The sequence below is a fragment of the Syngnathus scovelli genome, chromosome 11 (genome assembly GCF_024217435.2).
Source record: "Syngnathus scovelli strain Florida chromosome 11, RoL_Ssco_1.2, whole genome shotgun sequence".
Classification (NCBI taxonomy): domain Eukaryota; kingdom Metazoa; phylum Chordata; class Actinopteri; order Syngnathiformes; family Syngnathidae; genus Syngnathus; species Syngnathus scovelli.
Window position 1 is genome coordinate 245,995 of NC_090857.1, and position 20,184 is coordinate 266,178.

The 20,184-nt window shown below is 45.6% G+C and overlaps 3 protein-coding genes across 3 annotated transcripts; 2 read left to right on the top strand and 1 right to left on the bottom strand.

The window, feature by feature from the left end:
* Positions 1 to 299: 299 nt before the first annotated feature.
* On the bottom strand, positions 300 to 6,497 carry p3h1 (prolyl 3-hydroxylase 1). The gene is made up of 15 exons (XM_049733083.2): positions 5,821 to 6,497; positions 4,719 to 4,871; positions 4,270 to 4,459; positions 4,076 to 4,210; positions 3,631 to 3,764; positions 3,166 to 3,255; positions 3,011 to 3,063; positions 2,756 to 2,883; positions 2,541 to 2,668; positions 1,984 to 2,079; positions 1,741 to 1,891; positions 1,142 to 1,262; positions 990 to 1,065; positions 760 to 900; positions 300 to 673 (listed from the first exon to the last, which is right to left on the bottom strand). The coding sequence occupies exons 1-15, from the start codon at positions 6,280 to 6,282 to the stop codon at positions 344 to 346; spliced, it is 2,388 nt and encodes a 795-aa protein (XP_049589040.1). The 5' UTR covers positions 6,283 to 6,497; the 3' UTR covers positions 300 to 343.
* Positions 6,498 to 6,748: 251 nt separating this feature from the next.
* On the top strand, positions 6,749 to 8,750 carry c11h1orf50 (chromosome 11 C1orf50 homolog). The gene is made up of 5 exons (XM_049733087.2): positions 6,749 to 7,017; positions 7,278 to 7,393; positions 7,469 to 7,555; positions 8,095 to 8,226; positions 8,479 to 8,750. The coding sequence occupies exons 1-5, from the start codon at positions 6,966 to 6,968 to the stop codon at positions 8,662 to 8,664; spliced, it is 573 nt and encodes a 190-aa protein (XP_049589044.1). The 5' UTR covers positions 6,749 to 6,965; the 3' UTR covers positions 8,665 to 8,750.
* A 5,177-nt stretch (positions 8,751 to 13,927) lies between these two features.
* Positions 13,928 to 19,402, top strand: barx1 (BARX homeobox 1). Its single transcript, XM_049733974.1, has 4 exons — positions 13,928 to 14,441; positions 15,170 to 15,440; positions 17,916 to 18,000; positions 19,007 to 19,402. Exons 1-4 carry the CDS (start codon positions 14,228 to 14,230, stop codon positions 19,172 to 19,174), a joined length of 738 nt encoding a protein of 245 aa, XP_049589931.1. The 5' UTR covers positions 13,928 to 14,227; the 3' UTR covers positions 19,175 to 19,402.
* The last annotated feature ends 782 nt before the right edge of the window (positions 19,403 to 20,184 follow it).

The window sequence follows — 20,184 nt, forward strand, 5'->3', positions numbered from 1 at the left end:
TTTCAGGCCGCATGACGTCATTTCCGGACGACGTCACACGCCCCACGAACTGGATGCTATTGCCACCTCGCTGAAGATGGCCATGTCCACACACACATGATTGCACTCCTGGCTAATGTTTCTGCTATTGTTGGATATTTCCATAGTTCGACATTGCTAATAGTTCAACTTAGAATTTGAGCTGGCTAAATGAACTGATTTGCTCAATGTCACCCATGCTACGCTCTCACAGAGTGAGTGGAAAGCGAGCGACATCACAACGTTCAATTGGTCCGTCATATGAAAGAAGTACAAAAGACTTTTGTAAAAAAACACTGTATTTTCACTTGTTGAGAAAATGCCATTACAACTCCTCCTTGCCTTTATGAGAGCCTGGGGTCTTGTGATCCATTTTGCCGGCATTTATTTGCTCCAACTCCTCGACTTTTGTTTGGAGTGTGTCTTGTCCATCTATGTCAACAGGTTGAATTCCATCTTTGTTGACCTCAACTGTTTTGTCAGTTTGTACGGGATACGTTTCAACTTGCTCCTCCCCACCTGGAGCTTCTTGTTGATTTGCTTTTGCCTGCTCAGTCTCTCTGGCTAATTGTGTCAGCATTGGCCCTTTTGAGTCAAAGCCTGGCATCAAAGCGCGAGCAAACATCTCAAGCATATGCTGAGCTTGAATTCTTTCCTACAAAGCAAAGGGAGATAGGACCTGAATGAGTTGACGACGGTTGTAGTATGACTATAATATTTTCAAGAGGGAGGGAGGTATACCTTGTCCTCATGAGCCGGATCCAAGGTGAACCACAGTGCCACAGCACACCTCTGTCCCTTTGTGACAGCCCTCACGCCATGCGGGTTTTCCTTTCCCGCGGCGAATCCAACCACGCGGCCACACAGCGGGCGGACGACCGCCTAGAGAAATCGGAAAGGAGTGACGAAGGGATCCGAGTACGACGAGCCTTTGCGTGAAAATGTCCATCCGAGCACGAGTGAAGACATACCGTGACGGATTTGGCATCTAATTCGGTGAAAATAAAATCGCCTCCTTCAAAGTCATCATTCAGGTAAAGTATGGCGCTGAGGAAAGAAGCCAGACACCATTGGTAAAAACAGCAGCCGACGCAGGCCATTGGGAGCATCTCCCGCGAGTCACCTGAAATCTCGATGCGTGTACGCGGGCGCTTCCTTGAAGCACTCATTGAGCTCCGAAACCAGCAGACAGTTGTCGACGTGAACGGAGTGGCTCAGATCGTCGTTTCGTGTTTCTTGCTTCCCTGAACGACAACACGAAGACACGTTCTCCTACGTATGTATGTGACGGTCATCGTTCATTTGTTTCTCGGCAAAAAAATCTCAACCGCTGTCCCGTTATGAGCACGATGCCTGAAGCCAAAATCGTGCGCGTGTCTCCACAGATGGATGGATGGATGGATGGATGGATGGATGGATGGACGGACGGACGGACGGACGGACGGACGGACGGACGGACGGACAGACGGACAGACGGACAGACGGACAGACGGACAGACGGACAGACAGACAGACAGACAGACAGACAGACAGACAGACAGACAGACAGACAGACAGACAGACAGACAGACAGATAGACAGATAGACAGATAGACAGATAGACAGATAGACAGATAGATAGATAGATAGATAGATAGATAGATAGATAGATAGATAGATAGATAGATAGATAGATAGATAGATAGATAGATGGATGGAGGGACGGCGATGCAAACGACTTACCCTCAATCGCGGATCGACACACCAGATGTGAATAGGAGAAGTAGAGCGGGGAAGCCAAGCCAAAGTAGGACTCCAAAACCCTCCTCACCTTTTCGCTAACATCGGAGAACAGACGGACGGCCTTGAGCGAAACCTTTCCTTCTTGGGCCAGCTATCGGCATAGGGAGGGAATTCAAAGTGAGCCCAATCTTTTCCCCCCTTCCACTGTCAACGCTTGCGATGTCTCCTTTTGTGTTTAGGAACCTTCAGAGCCTTGAGAATTGTGACTCCCTGGAACATTTCCCCGGCGGAGTGGGGGGAAGGCTGTCCCCGGTAGCCATCGCCTTTGAGGGCAGCTGCCTAGAAATGAGAAAAAAAAAAAAAAATGAACCACTTGAAATGATGACTTGGCGGGCAAGCGCATCATGTACGCAAAGGTTCCATCGAATCAGGGTGGCAACTTTCTCACGAGCTTGGAGATGAATCCCACAGATCTGAGGCAAGTATATGACACCATTTGATTTTTTGGTTACAGGTTTCAACAAACAGTGCGCGTTGCGGAACACGGTATTGTATAGTCCGGGAGAAAGGTTGGAAAAAGTTTCAATGAACAGTGCGCATTGCGGAACACGGTATTGCATAGTCCGAGAGAAAGGTTCGAAAAGAATGTTGAGCTTCACCTTAAAAGTCACAGTCAAAGCTCAGAGCTCTGTCATGGAAACAACCAAAAAGCATTACCGAGTAGCTCGAAAGGGCCACGTTGGAATTGGATTTTTTTTCTTCCAAATAAAGTACAACACATCAGATTGAAAATCACTCACGTTAGAAAGACGATGCAACTCGATGCACTCGTCAGCGGCGATGACGCCGTCGAGCAAGACCCGTTGAGAGCCGTTCAACTGCACGGATGTCATGCTCACTTTAATGTTGTCGTAAATGGGACTTCCGCCTGAAGTCAAGTTTGCAGTTCAATCACGTTGTCCATCAGCGAGTTAGTACGTACGTATGTATACGACGGATTGCACCGCCCGGTCACCTTCTTGCGCTACGACCATGTTTGCCAAGTCTGTCGAGTCCTTCTTCTTTTCCTCGACCAGAGTTTCAATCTCTTTCATCAGGTTTCCTATTTCCTCTGTAATCCTCGCGGCTGTCTCTCTGTCGGACCTGAGACGCAGACAACGACTCCGTATTGATAGTCAGAAGAGAACTCTCGATCCAAAAATGTCATTTGACCACGCAGCATAGATTCTCCATTGGAAATCAAATGGATCAAAGAAATGTGCGCGCTCACTTCTGTTTGTCTTTCAGCTTTCTTGGCATGATATCTTCGGGAGTCCAGGTATCCTTAATAAAATCCAAAAATAAAAATGGAATGAATGAGTCAATCGATCGATCGATCAATCAATCACGGTCCGTTTAAATTGCAAATAAAGTGCAAATACTCACAGGATCAATAAATGTCCTTCCAAACGCTTCGTATCCAAAGTACATCAATTCTTTCTCCAGCAGGGACCGCTGAATGAACTGCTTCACAATCTGATGATTTCACAAAAATATCTGGTTAGACCTCAATTGTTGAAAAGGCCCGAGCGAGCGAGGTCAGCCTGCTGACCGGCGACCCTGCCGAGGAATGCAAAGAACAATGACACGCATACAGTTACTAAAGTACTGCTCATTTATTGCCCAAAGTGCTCGACACATTCCAAGTTGGCTGATGCGCACACACCTGCTCATCGTAATCAACCTGAAAGTTATCGCTCATCAGAATGAGCCAGTTTGTGATCTACACGTATTGATGATGATGATGATGGATTCATTTATGATGATGACCTGAAGGATTTTCCCGGAACAACGAATGAACCTTAACTCGTTCTTGTTGGAGCGCTATTTTGAAAACGGAGAGCAATTTACCTGTCTCGCTGGTATCAACTTGTCCGATCCCAGAACGGCTGAATAATAATCACGATTCTGTTTCATCACTTCGTCATCAGGGTGGAAGAGCAAGTAGGTCTTTGCACACTCGATGGCCAGCTCATAGTTTTCACCTAAATGCAAGAATATCAGACAGGTTGCCAGATGTTTTTATCGGACCCGTAACGTCTATATTAGGAAACGACATCGTTGCCCTCCCCCGTGGTCAGCGGCGGTCGGGTGATGACCCCCGTCCGTGCCTTTTCCGTACTACCTAAGTGTACGTACTTGAATGACGATGTAATGGGTAGATTGCATTCCAGACCTGTTTAGAAAAGCCCGTTATGTGGATGTACGGTGATTGACATCTTCCGGTGAGCTATAAAGCACGGACGGACGGACGGACGGCCACGACCGGCTTAGTCACAGCAAAACTACGACCCACTGTTGTAGTAGGAAAACTGCAGGTAGTTGAAGTGGGAGGGAAGAAAATCCTCCAAGGGCTGCTCGCTCCCGGCAGCATTAACGGCCAGCTCCACGGAACAACGCTGCTTGCAGTCCAGCACCTGCATGTAATGGTCTGACACAAAGATGAAAAGTTTACCGACGGACGGGCCTCGATCCGTAACCACGCTTTACCTGTGATTGTCTGATAGAGGTCAGCGTCGTACTCCATGTAATTATAGCCGTCATAGTTGTAGCTTCCCTCACAAAGCGCTCTGCACTCGTCATGAGCGGCGAAGTACTCATTTAGAGCCACCTCAAAGTGTTTGGCTGCCAGACTGAAGTAGTTGTCGCTGTAGTAACTCTTCCCCATCAAGAAGTTGGCCTGAACAAAATCATACAAACAGGGAGGGAGGGAGGGAGGGAGGCAAGACGGTCAGGCCTCACCAAAAATGCAGCCCATCTCAGCACCCGAGCAGATGCGATTTACGGAATAACGCAATGAACAGTTTGAAAAAAAGTCCACTTGACAGTTGGTCTTTAAGGTCATGCGATCGCACACAAGAGTATTTCAGCCATGGCACGTCTTTGCAGCACGTGCCGTTATTATGATGACGGCGACATTTTTGGGATAGAGCTCAAACCATGTGCGGCCTGGCTTCAAGATCTTTGAAGTCCTCTTGCCGCACTCCTGCCATGGTGCCGTAGTAGTCCAGGTTCTGTCTCATCTCCATGTGATTTTTGTTTGCTTGAAAGAATGTGCTGGCTGCTGCCACTGCCTTGTCCAGTTTATTGATCTAGGAAAGACAAAAGGGATGCAGTGGAAGTTAATAGTTCACTGGCTCAGTAAGATTTGTTCTTAAAACTGCCTGACGATATCGTCCAAATCATTCTTTTCTTTCTTAGGACTGGCACTGAGGCTTCGGAGCCGGTTGAGGGGGCTTGGACATCCATCCGCCTCGGAAGGCGAGGTCTCCGAAATAGCCATCGTTAATTCACTACTCATTAAGGTTGTTTGTACAGCACATACTAGTAAACCAAGCGGTTTTGCACTGTAAAAAGATCAAGTTCAAAGAACCGTTTGCACTGGCAACAGGCTGTGCAAGTCATGCAGGAGATTTGGAATGGCTCGAGTGAGTCAGCTTAAGAGCTGAGTCCACTGTTTCTCAAGAACGCACCTGGCCCCAAATTTGTTTGCTTTTTTTCTTTTGAATTTCATTGACTTGACTGACAAAAATGTGGATTTCAAATCTTCTCCTTTTGCTCTATCCAACTGATTCCTCCCTCCCTCCACTCTGTGACGTGGCATCGTGGAGAAGAATGAGGCTGGCTGGCTGGCTGGCTGGCTGGCTGGCTGGCTGGCTGGCTGGCTGGCTGGCTGGCTGGCTGGCTGGCTGGCTGGCTGGCTGGCTGGCTGGCTGGCTGGCTGGCTGGCTGGCTGGCTGGCTGGCTGGCTGGCTGGCTGGCTGGCTGGCTGGCTGGCTGGCTGGCTGGCTGGCTGGCTGGCTGGCTGGCTGGCTGGCTGGCTGGCTGGCTGGCTGGCTGGCTGGCTGGCTGGCTGGCTGGCTGGCTGGCTGGCTGGCTGGCTGGCTGGCTGGCTGGCTGGCTGGCTGGCTGGCTGGCTGGCTATACGCTGAGACCACTTAACTTGGGTTTGCTTCGACATACGACACATACTGTACAAAGACACAAATGTTCGTTTGACCAGACTCAATTGTGGTTGCGGCCACCGCAGGACTAGTGTACCTTGAAGTATGCCACTTGTAAATAATTGTAAGGGGTCCTCCTCTTAAACTCCAACTCCACCGCTTCACCGACCAGATGCAAAGTTGCTTGACCAAGTTTCTCAGCTTGGCAAGAATTCACACAGTCTGCGCGTCTCAGAATTTTCCAGAAGAAAGCCAAGTCCTCCACAGATCCAGCCCCGGGTATGGAAATTCCTAAGCTGCTGGTGGGATCTTCGAACGCGCTCTGGTTGGCGCATCCGAGTCGACAATCCGCCTTTACCTTGCGGACTGTAGCTCTGTTCCGGAGAGCCTTCTCCATGTTCAGGATTACCGAGAGCCAGTCCCCGTTATCATAGGCTTCTACCGCCGTGTCAAAAAGCAGATCGTAGGGCTCCAAAACAAAATGAGTGCTCAAATAAGAAGTCGACGCGTGTGATGGCAAAAGCAGGCAAATGACTGTCAGTGCAAAAGTCAGCTCCATACTTCTCAAATCTCGTGCGCACGCTTATTTGATTTGTGCTCAAAACTGGAAGCGAGCGCCTGGTGTGTGAAAAAACAAACAAGACAGGCAGGCAGGCAGGCAGGCAGGCAGGCAGGCAGGCAGGCAGGCAGACAGACAGACAGACAGACAGACAGAAAAGCTATCGTTTTGGGAGTCGGAGCATGCGAGAGGGTTGAAGTGATCTTTCAGGCAATGGGGTTGGGTTTTGGATCAGCCCCACCTCTTCGCTGAAAGACCATTCGGCACGTTGTTGTTTTTCTGAACGATTTTGACTTTTGGGGACTCTAATCCATAAAATTCCCATAAATGAGGGAACATTTAAAATGTAACAATAATTGTAAAAAAAAAAATTTAAAAAAAGAAGAAATAACCGGCCCGTCGCCATGGAAACGAAGGCCAGTTTCAAGCTGCGTTCGCTTGTCACGTCACGTGGCATCGTGTCGCTCCGGAAATGACGTCACGAAGCCTGAAAACCGGCCGAAAAAGCTGCCTTCCGAGGACGCCGCCTGCGAATTTGGATACAGCTTGTGACCTTTGTCCTTACCAGTTGAGGAACTTAAGTAACGCTGTTATGCTGGCAAGACAATCTGGTTACTTAAGTGAGCGAATTCCACCAAATACTTGCGCAAAGGATATTTCAATCAAGGCCAACTTCGAAAACAATGGATGGAACTGTCAAGCTCCCGACGCCGCAGCTCGACAAAACAACGAAAGGTAAAGAAACAGGTCCGCAGGTTACCTTGTAACACGTTGACAGCAGTTTCTGCTTATGCCATTGGACTTCTTGTGTCCATTCAGACGACTGTATTTCCCCAGCCAGCCTAGTGAATGCATACATTCATTCATACATACATACTACATACATACTACATACATACTACATACATACATACATACATACATACATACATACATACATACATACATACCACGCGCGAAAGCATTTGAATGTAAACATCAGTATTATTCTCTAGTGACTCTGGTGGAGAGCAGCACCTCTCCTGGTGGACTGGAACTTGTCAGCTCTTACCAGACCACTCGAATGGGGGACACGATGGATCTTGTTGCTTTAGCAACACAGCTGCAGAAGGTTTGACACGTTTTATGTGATCCAATTGATCATTTGTTGCCTTGAGCTGAGAGTGACGTTTTTTTTATTCCTCAGGGAGACGAGTTCATAAAAGCCAATGCTTGCAACAAACTGTCTGTGATTGCTGACCAGATCAGATATCTACAAGAACGAGCAAGGAAGGTGAGCGCACCAAAGAATTGCTCCACGAGTCCTCTCCTAACATGGCGCCTAAGACGGCTTTTATTTCAAGGGTCCGTCCGTATGGTGGAGGCATGGCCCGGTATAACGGGCTGCTCAAAAGACATTTGTTACATGTTTTCGTTCGTACATTTCCATCACTTTAGTCATTTTAGAAATATTTTGAATTTGACATTGCAGAAATTGTGCAAGAATACGTTGAGATCGAGTCAATGGTTTGGTCTGTAACGTGCCATGCTCCGTCCGCAAAGGGGCAGGGAAGCCTACATCCTTGTTTTCTGTGAACAGATGAATCGGATGAAAGCCATAAGTCAATCTTGTACTTTTCAATGGAACCTGAATACTTTCTCAAGGCACTGTAAAGTATGATCTAGGAATGTTACTGAAGGAAAAACCCGAATTGGTCCAATCAGTTCATCACATAGGTATAGCTCTACTTGGAGTCCTAGAGGTCCTTTGTTTGACACATTTCAAACGATGATTATTGACAACCGTATAAATAAATGCATGTCCATGTCTAGGTCTTAGAAGAAGCAAAAAGAGATGCTGAGCTCCACCATGCTGCCTGTAACCTGGTGAAAAAAGCCGGCAACATGTATTACCTGTATCAGCGGCCATCTGGACAAAAATATTTTTCCATCATTTCTCCTGCGGTAGGTCATTGTTTGTATGTTATTACATTCATTTTTGTTGTGGTGTGCAAGAATTCCCCCAAAGACAAAAACTGGCCCGTTGGTGGCGATGGGTAGGAGCATGTCTATTTTTAGCATGAATTGATCATTTTCAGATATTCTAAGTACAACTTGATAGTTTCCAGTCATATCTATGGCACACAGAATTTGCCCCAGCACCTCGCTTGTTCACTGTGCAACGAATGATTCTTTGAAATTCTCTCCGTCCTACAGGAATGGGGCCCAGGTTGTCCTCATCAGTTTGTCGGTGCATTCAAACTTCAACATGACATGTCCTGGACTCCCGAGGGCGATGTGCAGGAAAGAGACACGGAGATAGCCATCATGGACAAGTTACTTAGCCAGCAGACCGCTTTAGCACCTGGCGTGGAACCGAATTTCAAGGGACTCTCAAATTAGAGCTGAATAAAATTATTACCATTCTGTCGCTTGTCGGACCAGATCCGAAATCAGCAAAGTCGCTACAAATACACTATTTAATGACATCTTCCCAGTCTGATTGTTTCAATTGACTTGAATGTCCGCAGGCAGAGCGCGTTCTTGTTCTTGCTAGCTGTTGACACATTCAAACTTGTCCGTCCGTAATGAGCGCAATTAAATGGCAGCGCCGGCACGCGTCATCTGGATTTTCTCTGAGGTCTGGAAGAAGAGTGCTTCAGCCCAACTCGCGCAGCTGGAGCACAGCTGCACAGAGGCGTGCGTCCAAGTGGGAAACAAAGCGCCAGCGGAAGTCAAACCTGGCGCGGCGCGGCACGGCGGGCGGGCGGGCCCGCGTGAGCTCGGCCTGTCCCGAGGAAAGCCGAAGAGTTTGAATGAATGAACGTACGAACGAACGAACGAATTCTTGATGTCCACGACTGCCAGCAGGGAAGAACGAGAGACCCAGTCAAAGACATTTAGTGAAAGACGGAGCAAGGTACTACTAGGATATACACAAAGGAAGACTAGGAGCAGAAGGAGGCCAATGCCTGAGCGGGGAGAGCAGCTCCAGCTGAGAGCAGTCAGAGAGGTGACATCGCTTACCTCCTACAGTGGGGGATCCATCCATCCATCCATCCATCCATCCATCCATCCATCCATCCATCCATCCATCCATCCATCCATCCATCACTCATCCCCGCACTTCCGCTCAAAGCAGCTGCACACTAAAACCACTTTGTGAATGAATATGTCAGAGAAAGAATTGTAAATTCAGTATTAGTAAGTTAGCTGTGTATGTGTGTGTTGTGTGTATGTGTGTGTGTGAGAAAGAAAGAGATTTATGTCAATGTCTTATTTAAATGTTCTTAGTTAAACTGCACATTGGAGACTGGTCAAACGCAATTTCAAACTTCTGTGCTAGCCCTGTTACATAGAATTTTTGACAATAAAGTAAACTTAAACTTGAACTTTGTGGAAGGAAAGTAAACAGGTACTGGTGTGGCACCGCCGCTATTACTCACACCCAATTCACACAAATAATTGCTCAATACAATCAACTACAAGTAAATACTTACAATTCACTCACAGGACCCAGAAAAGAAGACTTTTCAGGCCTTCAACAAACCAACGTTTGAACAACACCATTGACTGCAAAGAAAATAGTCATTATTCACCTCCATAGATTCAACTTTGGAGACACAACCCTTGAACATAACAAAAAAACAAACAGCGTTTATCTGTGGTGACTAATAGTGAGCATTTAAATCCTAACAAAGACAAAATGGCACAAGCCTTTATCCATCGCCTCAACCTCGATCCTCGTATTACTAGAATCCCGACCTATTAATAGACAATATCTTTACTAATACCGTGGAGAACCATATGGTGGTTGAGTAGCACTTTTTATCATATGCAATGGAGCAAAAGCAACCAAGATAATGAATTCCAATCTCGACAAGTCGGGACTGAGGAGGCCACGGAAGCACTACAAACAAATTGGAATACAATACACCGTTTCTATGAGCCTAACTGCCCAGTCAAACGATACAAAATCAAACCAAAGCGTAATGATAATCAGCGGCGATGCAATCTAATAAATGCTTGCACAAAGAAAAAACCTCTTTGGAGGCATGTTTTGCATCACCGGTCTGTCTACACTTGAAAAAAAGTGATTTGGATTCCATTTAGTAATAGTGGTGCACTTTAAAAAAAAAAAAAAAAAATTGCCGTGTCGTGTTACAATTACCTCCTTCGTTTGGCTGGCCAATAGGTCTTCCCGGTTAAACGAGTTGAAAGCTAAGAATTACTGCCATATTTCAGTCTAAAAGAAACAAACCACTAATTGCAGCGTGCCCTCCCCTCCTGGTCATTTCAACAGAAAGGAGTCCCTGCATTGGGGAAATCATTTGCCTCTCCCCGTACTTTATTTTGGTCTCAAATAACAGACACTGCTAATTTGATGTAGGGCTGACCCTTGCCCCTCCCTCCCTCCCTCCCTCCCTCCCATGTGCTCCACAGGGAAAAGTCCAATCAAGCCACATCTCCAGCAACCCCCCTCGCAAGGTCTCCTCCATGCAAACTGCAGACCACCTCTCTGAAATGTTTCTGCTAATTCCCATTTCCTTTACAATCACAAGGTTTCGTGTGAGGGGCTGCCTTGAACGGGGGGTGGGAGGGCTGGGTAATTGCACCCAGGTTTGAAGCATTAACCCGACCAGGTGTCGCGAGATGGTCTGTTTACTGCAGTGATTAATGAATGGAGCGCTTGCCTGCTTCTAGCCAGCCGCAGCGCCTGAACCCGCCGAGCTGCTTTTTTTCTTATGAAGCGCAGTGCGTGTCACTCACATGAGTTGCTCATCAACGACACGCATGGCATAACTACATCGGCCCTCAAAGACTTGCGACTTTTATTTATATGCCGGGCGAGGAGTTCAAATCAAAATGAGACGGGAGCAAACGGTTGTCCTGTCTGTCTGCGGCTAGAACTAATATGCAATTCATTAACCGTCACTTTATAGCTGAGATGACTTAAGTGTGTGCCTAAACGTCTTCAAACGAATGGCCTGTCTACTGTTCCATATGGAAAACTACATTTCCTGCCGGCTGGCGCAAAACCTATTCCTAATGACACATAGTGCAATAAAAACACGGACAGCAATGTGGATGTGTAAAAATTCCATGAATTTAGGATTCCTTCTGGTTTGCGCGTTCAATATTTACAAATGAAATGTATACGCTGAACAATATTTCTTTGGCTAATAACGAACAATTTGATAATCAATTCAAGAATTTAGTCTCTGGCAAAGGTAATGATTCCAAGCTCTACAGATGATTATGTTGTACTTTGACCAAATTCCCTGGATGCGCTGTAATGCACTCAAAGCCCAGTGGAAGAGAGATTTGCACATTTGACAGCAGAACACTGCAAAGTTGGATGTACTGAGTCGCTCAAATGACCTCTCAAAATGCGTAAGCTATGGAATTTTGCAGATGAATGTCAGTAGCCCACACAAAGTCAAGAAAGCCAATATCCGGCTGCCATAAATGGGCTGGTCACTCTCATGCAATTATCGTGGCATTTCCGCTTGTTACTTTCAAGCATAAAAGTAAAAGACATGATATACGTAGTCATGTCGCTGAGCACACGAATAAAGCAGTAAGTTTCCTTCCCCCCTCGCTCGCTCGCTCGCTCTAATAGTGTGCTTTTCTGCACTTCTCCGACTTTCACCGTGATTGTTTACATCTGCTTGTGTGAATTGCGCGCCGGACGCACAGACACGTGAGAATATTGTTTAGGTCATATTATAAATAATATACATGAGCCCGACACCTGATCATGGTGGACGGCTTTGAGTTGGGGTGGGTGGATTATGCTGCTTGCTTGCTTGCTTGCTTGCTTGCTTGCTTGCTTGCTTGCTTGCTTGCTTGATTGCTTGGATGGATGGATGGATGGATACTGTCTGTATACACACATTTTGCTGTAGGGGCAGGCAGGTGCGGCAGCCACCTGAACACACGGTGAGCCAAATCCTGCCAATCAACTGCCTCCTCCTCCGTGTCATCTCTGGTCATATCCTAAAGCGTTGGCATTTCTTTCCCCATTTGGTCAACATTTCAATTTCATTGTGTGGTGCTAATCCAAACCTTGTAAACACACACGCACGAAATGAGTGTGTGTGGCCTCATCCATCAGAGGTTTCTTTTGAGGTGTGGGTAGTTTGCAGGAGGTCATTGGTCAGCGCCTGGTTTACATGTCTTTTTTTCTGGCAGGCAGGCAGGCCAGCCAGAGTAAGCCGACTGGATACTGTCTTTGTATTGATCAGAGCTGTTGAGGGGAGCCCTTGACCTATTGCTCCATTTAAATGCTATAGACCCCCAATTGAACGTTTTCCTCTAAAGTGCAGCGGGAGTTGGAGGACACCTGCACTCTGTCAATCTGTATAGATGAGACCAAGCAACTGGACCCCGCGCGTTTCATTGCAATGGCTGACCAATATCAGCCGTTGGGTGCTTGGAGGGGGGGCAGGGGTGGGGGGGCCTTTGTCACAAGCAGCAAGAGCAGCAAGAGCAGCAAAGAGGTGTTTCGTCCCATTGCCCACAATGTAAACTGTTTACTTGACTGTAAAATCGAGGGATTAGCGGGAGGAATGACTGATATGGGGTGGGGTGGGGGCAGACGAAACATAGGCTTGAAAATTGGGGGTCTAAAATTACTTATGATATTTGGGACTCTTGACTGAATCTGGCCAATATGAGATGGTAGTCAATTAGTTAATATAGTCATTTGGTTTCAAATGTATTTTTGCCCATTTTGAACATGTCTAAACATTTTTTTTTCTAGATACTAACTCAAAGTTGAGGTCAGAATGTTTAGTTGGCCTTGGGCAGACGGCAGACGGCAAGCAGGGAGGCGGGCAGGCGGGCAGGCAGCCACGCAGGCAGGCAGACAGACAGCTTCTCGTGTGGCCCCTTTGCAAAATGAATTGCCCGCCCCTGGTCTAATAGTAATAAGCCAAATAATTAGACTATTTGCACGGGAATTGGTAAAGCGCTTTGGGCACCGTGTGACGTCGATATAAAGTGCTTTAGTCCATTTAAGAGGCTGGTCTTTTGGGGTAAAGTGGGAGAAAAGAATGAAATGGTACCAAAACAAGCTTCTGCCAGTCCAGCCCCGGGTCCAGCCATCCATTCTCATTGTCCTGTTGTCCCCATCGTGTTTGGGATGGCTGCGTCTTCTTGCAAGGAGCCTGGACGGATCCCTCGTCTCCCCGCCGTGAAAGCGCTCACTGCTGTCGCTCGCCGACGGCACGTGGAGAGGAGACCGTCCGACGTGGGAAGTGGGAAGCGCAGCCAGCCGCAACGCACTGCACTGCATGCCCGGACCAAAGTCAAGCATTTGTAGCTACCACGTCAGCATCAGTCACCCCACATTGCAGTACTGCGCGAAAAAAGGAATGCTTCAAATCCAGTCATTACGTGTTGGACAGTGCAATCAGAGTTCATTCATTTCAAATGAATAGGCCATAAGGCTATTATTTGTTAAATGAGTGTTAATGGAGCAAGTCAACAGCAAGAAGAGGCGGTGCCATAGACAATTAACCGAATAATAGGCCTATTCATGATCTCCGCATGCACAGCCATTGAAAGCCCCGTCCGTCCGTCCGTCCGTCCGTCCGCCGTCGGTCCGTCCGTCCGTCCGTCCGTCCATCCGTCGTCCGCGCATCCATCGCGGCGGTCCCTCCCATCAGTGGGCATGATCACGCAGTCAGGATTTGTGAGATGACCGAGTACGTTCATTTGACTCGTACGTTTGGCCAACAAGTTAAAACGGAGGAGGACGCTGCTCCATCTGCCGCCGCCGCTGCTGCTGCTGCTCAGTTCAGTTCAGCTCAGCTCAGGTCAGCTCAGCTATTTTTGTTCTGCCCCACTCCTCACAATCAATTTGATGTGACACGTTGACATCCGGACGGAAGCTCAGCGCAGTGGGAATATGAGAGCTGCCTAGTTTCTGCTGTAAACAGGTGGCCTACGTCTCCACATCATGCAGCAGCAGCAGCAGCAACCGCATCCTTTGGACCTCGGGGCACTTTACTGTCCTCGGAAAGTTCAGGGGACGCCGCATCGCTATCGCAGCTTCATGATCGAGGAGATCCTCACCGATCATCCCGAACACAAAGTTGCGGCGCCGACGAGAGAGCTTCTCAAATTCGGAGTACACGCGCTCCTTTCCACTCGTGCGTTCCGTAACCAAATGGGTAAGAACAAACTGAAACGATCGGCCTTTTTAGATGGATTCACTTTGACGCTTTAATTCGATATCGGACAAAGCCCCACACGGAGTCATTTCTACGGAAGAGCGTTTTAATCAAACATGTAGGAAACTTCTTTTTGTCCCTTTTTTTTTTTCTCACGCGACGTCCGTGACTTTAAGTTGTCTCGACTAAACGGTAAATTATGCAAACCTATTACTTTCAAATGCTGTACGTATGTTTTTTTTTTTTTTTCTATCGAAAACCACGCGTAAATAAATCGAAAGTATCCGAGTTGATGCCGTTTTATGTCAATTGCCTTGGTCAAATCCAAACGGGGCCTAGTAATATAAGAATAAATTTGATTCCTTAATCGGACATATTATTATTAGTAAGCCATATTGCATTGATCACCTGGAAAGCTTCTTCGATGATAAATAAGACTCTTACAGTAGGCTCGGTACATGTATTAATGACTCAGGGATGTTTCCACATCATGGCTCTAACGAGAGTTGTGTTTATAAATAATTGGATTTATAATTGTATATGTCGAAAATATATTTTAAATGCCAAAAAAAACAAAACAAGCACCGATGGACATATTTACTTTTCGTTTGAGTCAGCCTTCTAAGACTAATACAATGTGATGAGAAATAGGAAAAATAGCAAATGAAAATCCTCATATGCCTTATTCATTTTTTTTTTTTTTTGCCCCCCCCGTGTTCTTCTCAAAGCGTTAAAGGCTGACCGGACGAACGTGGTGAAGTTCCCCTTGGCCCCGCTGCCGTGCCCGCTCCTATCGGCTGCCGCCGCAGATCTGCACGTCGGCCTGCCTTCACGCCATTTGCCTCTTGAGCCTCACCTCCGGGCAAAATTGGACCACGAATCCGACGGAGCCAGCAAAAGCAAGAAGGGCCGCCGAAGCCGAACCGTGTTCACTGAACTACAGTTGATGGGTCTAGAAAAACGCTTCGAGAAGCAGAAATATCTTTCTACTCCTGACAGGTAAGTGATGAGAGCCAAGAAAAAAAAAAGAAAGAAAGAAAGAAAAAAAAAATCATCATCGCATTGGCTAGTCTATAGTCTAATAGCCTATATGTCCCACTCTGAACCCACGGAGAGTAAAAAAAAAAATCAACAATTGGAAGAGAGTAAAAAATGAACAATTGGAAGAGAGTAAAAGATTCACAGTAAGTTCTACACTGAAACAAGTTTGGAGTAATATTTACTCCAAAATGACACATAATTTTTTTTCACACAGAAGTTGTAAGTACATTTTATAAGGAGAGATTTTGACAACCTTTTACTCAAATAAGGGTGACTCAAGGCGTGAGGAATGAACCCACACATTACTAAAAAAAAAACATTGCTCGTCTTAATGTTAGTAAATATCACTCCAAATTTGTTCTCAATGTCATTTTTTTACTCCATGTTCAGATTGGGACAAAATAGACGGACGGATATAGAGCACACGTGTCAAACTCAAGGCCCGGGGGCCAACTCCGGCCTGCCATGTTATTTTGGATTACATTAGACAAAATATGACTTTATTCATCCCACAAGGAAATGCAGCTCGCCTTTTTAAAGTCATTTGAACAATCATTGAAAATATTCTTTCAAAACTGGTAATCCTTTGATTTGTTATTTATATGTATTAATACGAGATCGTTAAACCTTTATTTGGTGTCGCTGTCATAACGGCCCTCTGAGCTAAGCTGTTAAAAGCGATAAAAAAAGAGTTTGACACAGTAAAATGTAATGTGCGAAATTGGGGTGTGTGTGTGAGAGAGAGCGAGAGCGAGAGAGAGGGAGCGAGAGAGAGAGAGAGCGCGAGAGTACATACACCCACCCACACACACACACACACACACACACACACACGTATTATACGTATATTATGTGAGGTGATTAAAAAAAAATCTAGTTGCATGATCTGTAATGAACTGGATAAATTAAGATTAATAATAGAAAATGTCCCCAAATAAAGATTTGGAGTTGAAAACACCAAGAAGAGAATATTTGAAATCCCCATTTTTATCCATCCGTGTAGTGTGCTGGATAAATGAAATTCAAAAGCACATCGGCAAATCAATTAGGCCAGGTGCGTTATTTAAAAATGGATTACAAAACAGTGAAATCAAATATGAAATGGATTTTTTTGTTTTGTTTTTTAAGATCCACTTTGTCTACTACTTGGTGTACAAGCAAACGTACCACTCTCATACTGTAGTTGCAGCTTGAAAATGGGAACGTCAATGCACTGAAAAACAACAACCAAAACATGTGACTGGGTGGAATGACGTTTCCCATGATGCTTTTACAACTTCAGATGAAATCTTTTCAAGTTGTTTGTTGTGCGCATGATAGTTGCTAAAAAGGTGTTGAACCTTATTTATTTGATTTGATTTTGTTTCCTAAAAACAAATGGTATCGTTCGACTTGCATCAGAGCTGAAATAGCTGTGTACTGTGATGATTGAATTGTCGCCTTATTTTTGCTCCTTTTGCTGCACTCTGCTGGGTAATATCGAACAATATCTACCAAGTCGTATCGTCATTCAAGAGTGTTTGTGAGAATGTCCGAGACCAATGCAACAGAGTGTTTATTGAGGTAAGTGGTATTTAATTCAAGGCGGGGGGAAGCAGAACAAAACATTTGCTCATGACTAGCGGCGCTGGAAGCAAGGCACGTACCGCTGCAGCCTTGTAGCCTATGTGTCATTCACTGGGCCCAATTTGAAATGTGTGCACCATTAATTGTGTTCCTTTTCATAGTCTGTTAATTAGCATGCTAATTAATCGATCTAATGAATGTGTTAAAGTGACAGCCCGACCTAATGTACACAAATCCAGTACAGCCCTGGATCTGGACACTAATTAGTTCCAGAAGAAGCGTCGAGAAGCGAAGCCGTCGGGTTCCGAAGCGACGATAAATAAAAGCACAAAAGACAACCAAAGTCCAGTCGAGGGAGCAAAAGATTGCGGCACCGCTTTGCGTGCTCCTTATGTGGCGCTTCTTACATTTCAAAGACAAATAATGAGCTGGAAATAAATTCCACACCACCAAATAACACTAATGAAATACAAAACGTACTTAGCCGTGGAAATAATGCCCCGAAAGTGAATCCACGCGGACAAAAGTGCGCCAACTAAAATTAGGGGGCAATCAAATATAAGCCCTAACCCTAACTGGACTATAAGGCGCAGGTCTTGTCACGTTTCATTTCGATATATGAGACAATATGCACAAATCATACAATAGCATAAAATCAAATATGGTGTGTGTGTGTATAGTATGTATGGATGTATGGATGTATATATATGTATATGCCTACCCTCACCTGCCTCACCTACCTCACCTACCTCACCTACCTCACCTACCTCACCTGCCTCACCTGCCTCACCTGCCTCACCTGCCTCCCACTTAACTGTTGAGCTCTTATTGTCATTGTATTGAAATGTTTCCACTGGTTGGTTACAGATTAGACCTCGCCGAGTCGCTGGGTCTCAGTCAACTCCAAGTCAAAACATGGTACCAGAACAGAAGGATGAAATGGAAAAAAATTGTAAGTTTGAAGGCATAGCTAGCAGCCATTCATGTGATTCCGTCATCATTCATGAACAATCACAGTAGATATGCATATATGTACTGTACATTTGATTGGACATTTGTTGTTTTGTTGTTAGAAATGAATGCTATTAGCGTGGAGCGGTGCCAGGTGGTGTCCAAACTTTTCTTTTCAGGGCTAGACAACTGAAAATATCGCATGATGCCACTTTGTCATTTTTCATCTTGATCTAATTTTAATGCACACACAAAAAAAAAAAAAAAAAAAAAACCCCGAGGTATATGGTGAGGAATGATGCTGTTTTATATATTATCTTATTAGAAAATAGCAAGACAATAAAGCAAAAAGTTGACCATTTTCATCCAGAATAAACTCTTTTTTTCTTTTTAAAGACCATAAGGTAACATTTGTATTTACCTGACAAGTTTGGGTGCCTCCTTCTTCCTTCACAGGTTGTCAGCTGAGCGCTGTGACTTGTCTTCTTTATCACTCAATGTGACAGGTTCTTTAATATCCAATCAAATATCAAAACGCAAAAACAAAGCAACTGCAAAAAAAATGGACAAGCTTAAAAAGTGCAAAGTGCCCGTCCCCCTTTTTCAAGTCTAGTCAGTCAGAGAGGCACAACTCTCAAGTGATAACAAAAGGGGGAGAAGGGCTTAGAATGACGATGATGATGATGATGCGTTGATGTAATGCTGTTCCGCATGGCCAGCGAGCAGACTATATGTTTGTTAGAATGTTACTCTGACAAACATAATGTAAAAGTGGTCTTTGGAAGGTCACAGGTGAGTCCCATGAACATTTTCACTTTTAATTTGAATTGGGACTGCTACTAATTTGAATGAGAACATATTTGACAGGTTTCAAATATCGAATTCAAGAGAAAATGTGGTGAAAGTGTCACATTTATCAATGTCTTCAAATTGTAATGTACAATGTGCAAACACGCAGTATGCTTGTGGCTTCTAACCGCATTTTCCTGCTAATTTGGGAATTTCAGGTGCTGCAGGGGGGGGGACTGGAGTCACCCACCAAACCAAAAGGCCGTCCAAAGAAGCATTCCATCCCGAGCAGTCAGCAACTCTCTGAGCAAAAAAGATCCAATTCTGCCACCCAAGGCCATTTCGAAGGCTCCAGCTCCCATTTCACGAACACTAAAATGGATTGAAGGAATGGATTGATTGATTCATTTCAGCCCTGTGACACACATACATATACGTACATAGCGTGCTAAAGTCCCAATTTGAACGGTGCGGTATGAACAGCGGACCTCATCGAGCAGGAATTCTTTTCAAACAAACATCCTTGAACAGCTCATCTTCCAACAAAGTGTAGGCCTATATTCTAATCATCGCTACTGCTCATGGACCGGAGAGCCGTGGGGTTGGGTGGGGGAGGGGGGGTGGGGGAAGGCCGCCGCCCAAGGTTGGGGTGAAAAATGTATCAAATTGTGCCCGAGATCCTTGGAAAGAACCTTGGCAAGTAGCCTCCGACCGTTGCGCTTAACTGGCCATCTTGACTTGACTTGGGAACAAGACGTTTTGTCACCGCATTGCCTCTTGTTTTTCATGGGGAAATGTCAAACAGCATTTATGGAGGAATTTGGATTTGTAAAATGTCTATGTCCATTCTTCCGTGATCTGCAGCCAATGATCCTGCGGCGGGCTATTGGAGCCTATCGCAGCTGAATTTGGGCACAACAGGTTGCCGGCCGCCTATTGCAGGTCACACATCGACAAACAAACCGTCACAAGCGCAACTAAGGGCAATATAGAGTGGTCAATGTTTTTGGAACGACACCAGAGTCGCCACACAAAACCCACACATTTAATACTACATTGTGACTGGCCTGCAAAGGTTGCCACATTCCATAAAACCAGCTGTTTGTGGCATGGCACTACAGTAGATTCTTTTTTCGCAGGTGAAATACCTATTGCATGTTTTGTTTCAATGTGTGTGTGTGTGCGTGCGTGTGTGTGTGTGCACAACGCAATTGCCAATGCAACGCTATTGCCAATGCAACCCAATTGCCAATGCAACGGCCAATGCAACGCTTCTCATTGTGAAATATACATATAGGTTTTATAGAGGGTTATTTTATAGAGGGTGCTGGTGAGCCGGAGTATGTAGTATTTATCCGAGCTGACTCCAGGTAAGATGGGAGGCGAGACATGCTAC

Excerpts from the sequence above, each read along its gene's own strand:
- p3h1 (XM_049733083.2), bottom strand. The coding sequence starts at position 6,282 with ATGGAGCTGACTTTTGCACTGACAGTCATTTGCCTGCTTTTGCCATCA. Across the intron at positions 1,892-1,983 it reads CAATTCTCAAGGCTCTGAAG|CTGGCCCAAGAAGGAAAGGT; the intron begins GTTCCTAAACAC and ends CTATGCCGATAG. Across the intron at positions 901-989 it reads TAGATGCCAAATCCGTCACG|GCGGTCGTCCGCCCGCTGTG; the intron begins GTATGTCTTCAC and ends CGATTTCTCTAG.
- c11h1orf50 (XM_049733087.2), top strand. The coding sequence starts at position 6,966 with ATGGATGGAACTGTCAAGCTCCCGACGCCGCAGCTCGACAAAACAACG. Across the intron at positions 7,394-7,468 it reads TAGCAACACAGCTGCAGAAG|GGAGACGAGTTCATAAAAGC; the intron begins GTTTGACACGTT and ends TTTATTCCTCAG. Across the intron at positions 7,556-8,094 it reads TACAAGAACGAGCAAGGAAG|GTCTTAGAAGAAGCAAAAAG; the intron begins GTGAGCGCACCA and ends GTCCATGTCTAG.
- barx1 (XM_049733974.1), top strand. The coding sequence starts at position 14,228 with ATGCAGCAGCAGCAGCAGCAACCGCATCCTTTGGACCTCGGGGCACTT. Across the intron at positions 14,442-15,169 it reads TGCGTTCCGTAACCAAATGG|CGTTAAAGGCTGACCGGACG; the intron begins GTAAGAACAAAC and ends TTCTTCTCAAAG. Across the intron at positions 18,001-19,006 it reads GGATGAAATGGAAAAAAATT|GTGCTGCAGGGGGGGGGACT; the intron begins GTAAGTTTGAAG and ends TGGGAATTTCAG.